The sequence below is a fragment of the Strix uralensis genome, chromosome 1 (genome assembly GCF_047716275.1).
Source record: "Strix uralensis isolate ZFMK-TIS-50842 chromosome 1, bStrUra1, whole genome shotgun sequence".
NCBI lineage: Eukaryota > Metazoa > Chordata > Aves > Strigiformes > Strigidae > Strix > Strix uralensis.
In genome coordinates, this window is record NC_133972.1 from 92396493 (window position 1) to 92403183 (window position 6691).

Here is a 6691-nt window from a genome sequence, read left to right on the forward strand (position 1 = left end):
AAAAATGAACAGAATCTAGGTCTCTAATACTCTGGACAAGTGCTCAGCTTTTAAATGAAAAAAAGGACTCAGCTGTATGTCCTCTTACATGCTGATTCCTGAATACCACTTTTTCTGGTTTAACACTCAATATTGAGCTTTTTGCTCTTGTTTAAAAAGACACTAAGTGAAGACAAAATGTGCTCAGGCATCCTAAACATTTCATTTATGTGGAATTCTGTTTTTTTCACAAAGATTACAATTGTAAAAAATTTCCTTTGGTATGCCTCAATTAGTTGGAATAACCAGTTATTTCAAACTATTTCCATTTCTTTCCATATTTTTGACTGCTAAAACACCTAAACCAAATTAATCTCAAAGTAAATCAAGAACTCCTGTGGGTGATCAGAAGTATTAGTGTATTTATCTATAGAAGTCAACTATTGGAAGGAGAGCCTTCAGTAGATTGGTACATGCAGTTATGTAGCTGCCTTTCAAGGCAGCCAGGCTCAAGCCACCTCTGGACTGGAAGCTACTGAACCTACGTGTACCTCACATGGCTATGGATCTTCTAGCCTAACCGGCACCATGGGGGAGCAAAGGTGTACAGATGTCTTCACCCACCAGATAAACTGACTTACCTGTAATTACATAAATGCATATTTTATAGTCCTATCATAAATAATACATGGAAATTTTTATGTGAAAATTACTATAATGAAACATATTTGGACACTGTTTTGTAATTATGAAATTCAGTGCAGATATGACTTAACATTACTAAACTGTATCTGGAAATTCAGGAAGCTGTATAAAGGAAGTTTGGTAAACTGTAGAATTCTGACGATCCACATTCATTCAGTCCCCTTATCCTGCATATAATTTCAAGTAATCTGCATTCTGTAAGCTTTTAAGACCAGGAGTTCTTGTAACTCTTGAAAATATTTATTAATATATTCAACTTCATTCAATTTTTATCTTTCATCGTAAAGTGATGGATTTTAATTGATAGTTTTAATTCAAATTAATAGATGGATGTAATTATTACTCATGAAATACTTTTAAAAAAACCCATGGTCCATTATGCTGATGACTTCCCAAAGACATTAACATATGAATTTACCATTGCATATTATATATAATGTCTTATATCATAAAGCTTCTAATGCTTACAGCCAGCCACAGTTCTCACTTAGTATCTCCTCTCCTCTTATTTGTGTTTAGTCATCCATGACATTCTCTTAGTTTTCAGCAGGATTTATAGTGAGTGAATACCTATACTCCCACTGGAATCTCTTTTATTTCAATAAAATATCTATGCAGACATATGGCAGCACATATTTCAACACAAGTGCTTGAGTTACTGGTGGTATGACCAGGACTTATTCCAGCTGCCTTCGGTTACGCCTCTGTATAGGTTTGCATAAACAATACAGATATTTTTGGTCATTTGTGAAGCGTAAATATCTGTACTTTCTGAAATGTTCTGTTGTCATTATTTTTAAAAGCAGTTTGCCTAAAGGTACTGACATATTTACATGACATCTTTGAAAACTTGCACATATTAATTTGTTTTCCCAATGTATATACCATACATAGCATACCACCCACTTTCTTATCAAGTAAATTACATGTAACTTGTATTTTAATTCTTGGTCGTGTTTTACTTTTCACCAAGAGAAATATCCCAAAGATTACAGATCACCAATATAATGTGTTCTATTCTTTCCAATGTACATGTTTTATTGGTATCCATTGTTCTCCTTGTTCTACTCTAAATTTTTCCAGAATTCTTCATAACAGGATTGTTTTTACTTACCAACTTAGTTTCAACGCTACAAGTCACTAGTTTGTACTTTTCTGCATCTAAGATGGGCATAAAGCTGTTCTCTTTGAAACTTGCTGATGGTAGAACTTTTTCTAAGGCAAACCTTGACCGTTTTAATCAAGTAGAACTACTGCCTGTGAACCCAGAGCTATTGCAGTGGTAGTGCTCGGATCAGACCATCCATGTAGGGATTATCAAAGGGAGTGAGTTCATGAGTTAATGTGAAAGGAATGAATAATATAAAACTCTTATTTAGCCACTGAAGGACAATACACCAAGCCTTTGCCATTCTACTTTGTAGACACAGCAATTGTTTCTCCTAACAGTGAAGTCATATAATTTTATATATTTTCACTGGAATATAATCATAACTACTAGTCATAAATGGTTGTAACATGAACAAAATCTCTCACAAATAATAACGGCTCACTTGCAATCCCAGAACAACAGTGCAGCTCCTTTAGAACATGGAAAGCTGTTGTAACATTGCACTAGAAACATGAGTGGTGCCAGTAGTGCTATGGCAAGGGCGTAAGCCATGGGAGCCAATGTGAGGTGTGAATATCCTTCTGAAAGCCTCTTTCTTCCCCACCAAGGAACTTGATGCTTGGCAACATTTATGTAACTCCTTAGTTGTAAAAATGTACAGGCTGAAGTTACTTATAATGAACACATGTAGCTGTGCTTAATATCGCTCTACTCAGAAAGTATTTTTTTCTAACATTAGATCTAATTCTAAACAGTTTAGAGAGAGTTATATTGCTGTTTTTAAAGTGGACATGTTTCACTTTAATGTTTTGAGCAATTTGTTGGTTTGGTTTTTTTTATATCTGTGAGCTCTAGAATAGTATTAAGACATGGTATTTTGTCCAGTAGTAAAGTCTGGTTCTGAAAAGGGTCCTTTTATTCTCCAGTAAAAGTTTGTGATGTTTCTGGGAGGACCATTCCTGAATGATTATAAGTAAGATTAGTGTGATAAATAAGACAACATTGGAACCTAATACCGCCAAATCTGAACGAACTAAGACGAGTTGCCTGCTTGTAAAGACATTCTGTAGGAAAATTTCAAGTGGTCTTGTGACTTAGGGCAAGAAATCCTTTGGATAGAGTGAAAGACTCCATAGTACTTGGCAATAAAAGAAAAGAAAATTATGATGTCTCCATAATCCTATTGTCTGGATCCCACTACAATCCCTACATCTTAGAAATAAAATCCTGAAGGTAAAGTCTTCTTAGAGCCTTAGGACATTTTGCCAGGTTCATTGTCCCAAAACTCTGTTCCTCGTAGATACTAATTGGACAGAACATCAGAACAGCTAATCGTAGTGAATTCTAACACGTCCTCTTGGGGTCATCTGGGTCAAAAAATTTTTCTTTTCCCTAGGACTGTGCAACTATGTCCTCTGTGCTGTTGAAATCATGGTATTTGGAACAAGTCAGTATTATTCATGGATTTATTCTTGTTTTCTCTCTAATATCCTCATTCATTGCTGGGGAACTCTTAAGAAAAAGCAAATTCCTTGCCATTTTCTTACAGCTTTACTTTAGTGACTAGCTACTTATATTTTGAGCATCAGAACTTCTCTGGACCAGGCAAATGTCCAGCATTTAAACCTTACCCAGATTTCCTCTTGTTTTGATCTTGGAACTGTGGGTGCTGAAAGCTTTCTTTCCCTGTCCCCCTGGAAAATATCTTTCAAAAAGGCAGAAGATCATCTATTGGAATTATTTTGCCTCTTCTACATAGGTCTTTTTCAATCTGCAGTTTTATCAGATGGGAAATAAAGATTTTTATGGGTGGAATTATGAAAGTACTCCTTTGCTCCTTCAGTATTGCCAAATCTGACAACTTTATTTCAAGCCTTACAGTATTTGATCCTTTGTTCGATAGCTCTTTTAGAGCATATGTAACTAACAGTTTCCACTTTAAAGAAAACTTCTCTTCCTTGCCATTCTTGAAAAAACCTTGAAAACATAATTTCACTAAATCCTGAGAGCTCAAAACTAGTAAAAAAGAGCTCCCTAAAAGAAGTCGTCCTATGACTTTTTGTGTCATAATCTTGGGAGGATACTTTTGACTGTTTAAATGTACTTCATGTACCTCAGTGATCCTTTCTCAACTACTTCCTTCTCTATGCTGAAATATGTTGTTCAGGTTTCAGTGGAGTGCAGGCAGGTATCAAAAATCTTTACATTGGGGTAAATAGGTTTTCTCAATTTTGCTTCATCACAGTCTTGAGGGAAATTGAGCCAAAGAATACTATGATCCAGTGACAGGTTGAGGGAAAATTATGCTCATCTCCCTTATCATTCTATAGGAAACCCAACAGAAAAAAGGGGGCATCTCTGTCACAGCAGTAAAACCATGGCTTATTTGGTTTGTGGATTCTGTACATGATCAAACACATTTATCCTTTTTAAGACAATATAGCCACTCTTAAAGGTGCATTTATGTATTAACATGGCTGCTAGATTTTTAGAACCTGTTGCTTTATATATATAAGAAAAGATTAAAATCTTGCAATCAAGAAAATTTTCCACTAAAATGCTATGCTGATACAAAATACATTTAGCATATTTAACACTTAATTAAGTTTATAGTGTTAATTGTTAGTTTTGCTGTATTGGATGCTTCAATAAATTCTAGGCAACTTGTAAGTCTTATGGAGATGCTACATTTGCTATCATGTCCTTCTGAATGCAGTCTTTGTGTTTCTCCATCTTTCAGTGTAATGATCTTTTAAAATGTGTTAGAGTAGGCATTGCTATCTGCAAATCACTGCACTTGAATCTGAGGTTTGCTGTTCATATAAATGTTTTTATCATCCTTTCTGCTTGTGTCATCTTTCATTAAAGTCTCCTTCCTGGTATCAGTTACCCATGCTAGGAGACCTCAGACACTTTTAAACCACAATTTCATTGTGTAGAAACAGGTGATATACAATCTCTTGGGATAAAGGACCATAGCTTGTGACACCACATATCATATAGGCCATGTACAGGAAAATTTTAGACAAGAAACACACTGGACAAAAAATTTATAAATGTTTTTGGCTAGGCAAAAGCAGAGAGCCAGAGAAAACATGTGACGTTGCTCAGAACCATGTAAGTTACCAGGCTGGTTGAGGAAAAACCTAATAAGAAGGCTGAAGCCCCATGCGTCTCCCCAGTAAATCCATATTTGAAATACTTGCACATAAAGAGTGTGTGTAGAAATACATATATACATACATACAAACAATGAAGAGTTTCATTTAAGTAAATAAATTGCTTGAATGCATACAATAAGCATAAATATTAGCTACATGGAAGTTCATAAACATATTGTTCTGTTGAGGACTCCAGATAATCTGTATTTTCCTTGAAGGACCTTTTAAAATATTTCCTGGGTCTCAATAAAAAATATGTTTCTCAACTTCTGTCTACTGAATTTTGAAGAGAAAAAAGAAAGCCCATCATCCTTGCCATGCTTATCATAGTTAATAATGACATTTAATTTCTTCTTGCTCTACTGAAGCAAGACAGGAAAGCCATTATACTTACAGCTGTTTCAAGTTTTCATAAATCTTCTGTGCTCCCAAGTTAAACTAAGAATGTGAAAACAGTTAAATTTGTATCTGTACTGAATTCTACAAAATACTCTTAAACAAATTTAAGACCATCCTGTTCATTACAGAAAGTCTAACCTACTTAAAGATCTACTTAAACCAGCACAAATCTCAGTAAATAAATAGGGCTTACCATGAACAAGGATAACACTAGCGTAAACAGTAAATTTGGAAATCTGCCAGTAAGGTTCTTTTATATTGGTTTACTTAAATCTAAATACTTTATTTAGTTAGGCATACTCACATTATTCCAGTCTTGGTTATGTTGAGCTTTCATTCAGAACAATTTTATTTCCTCCGCACGTTCCCGTCTCCCGATCTTAAACACATGAATAACCAGTTGTATTGAATATGTACAATTGATTTGAATTATCATTTGAATTAGCAGAGTTACAAATAATTGAATGAGGTCTGGCATTTACCAGATTCATTACAATGTGTTACATCTCTGTTTGATCTCAAAATGGTATCCACTGACATTTTGTGCAAACTCTTTTTTTTTTTTTTTTCTTCATTTCAGGACTGATAGTACATGAAGGTGCATCTGTTTATCGAGTGTTTAAGCGCTGGAGGGCTGTGAATCTACACTGGGATGTGTTAAATTATGATAAAGCCACAGACATAGAAGAAAGCAATCGAGGAGAATCCTCAGCAGGAAGGACATTGTGGTTACCACTGACTGCATTTAGAAACAGAAGTTTAGTTCATCCAACACAGTTAACCTCACCAAGATTTCAGTGTGGCTATGTATTGTTACATCTGTTCAACCGCATGAGACCTCAGGAAGATTCATCAGAGGATAACAGCTCTGGGGAAGTAGTGATGAGAGTGACCTCAGTGTAAAGGTTATGCTCACTGTGCTACACAGATAAGGATAATGTGCCCTGATGTTACAGGACTTTGGAATGTAGTTACGATGAATGGTGAAACCATTAACACTTGAAAAAATATATATACACATTTTTTTAAAATTTAATGCTTTTTATATGATCAGCTAAAACACAAATACATTTTTCTGGGGAAAAAAAAGTCTCTTGCTTTTTATATAGTCTGGTTTATTAGCGCTTTTATCAATTTGTACCTGAGGTGTATACAATATAGTTTAACTCTTAGGTCTTTGAATTATGAGGAAACTCATTTTTAAGTAAAAAAATATTTAAATGTATTTTCTTAAACTCTGGCTTTAATCCACTACTGTTATTTTTCCCACTTTCATGAGGATTAAACTGAACAACCTTCTTCCAAAAAGAAAAAGAATGTTGACACAAGTCAAGTA

The 6691-nt window shown here is 34.7% G+C and overlaps 1 protein-coding gene across 1 annotated transcript in view; it reads left to right on the forward strand.

Annotated features, from left to right (window-relative positions):
* MARCHF11 (membrane associated ring-CH-type finger 11) overlaps positions 1-6471 on the forward strand; it is a 32161-nt gene extending 25690 nt beyond the window's left edge. The window contains exon 4 of the mRNA XM_074893054.1: positions 5936-6471. Within this exon, the coding sequence (XP_074749155.1) occupies positions 5936-6258 (323 nt within the window). The 3' untranslated portion in view covers positions 6259-6471. The remainder of the gene's footprint in view (positions 1-5935) is intronic.
* Positions 6472-6691: the final 220 nt, after the last annotated feature.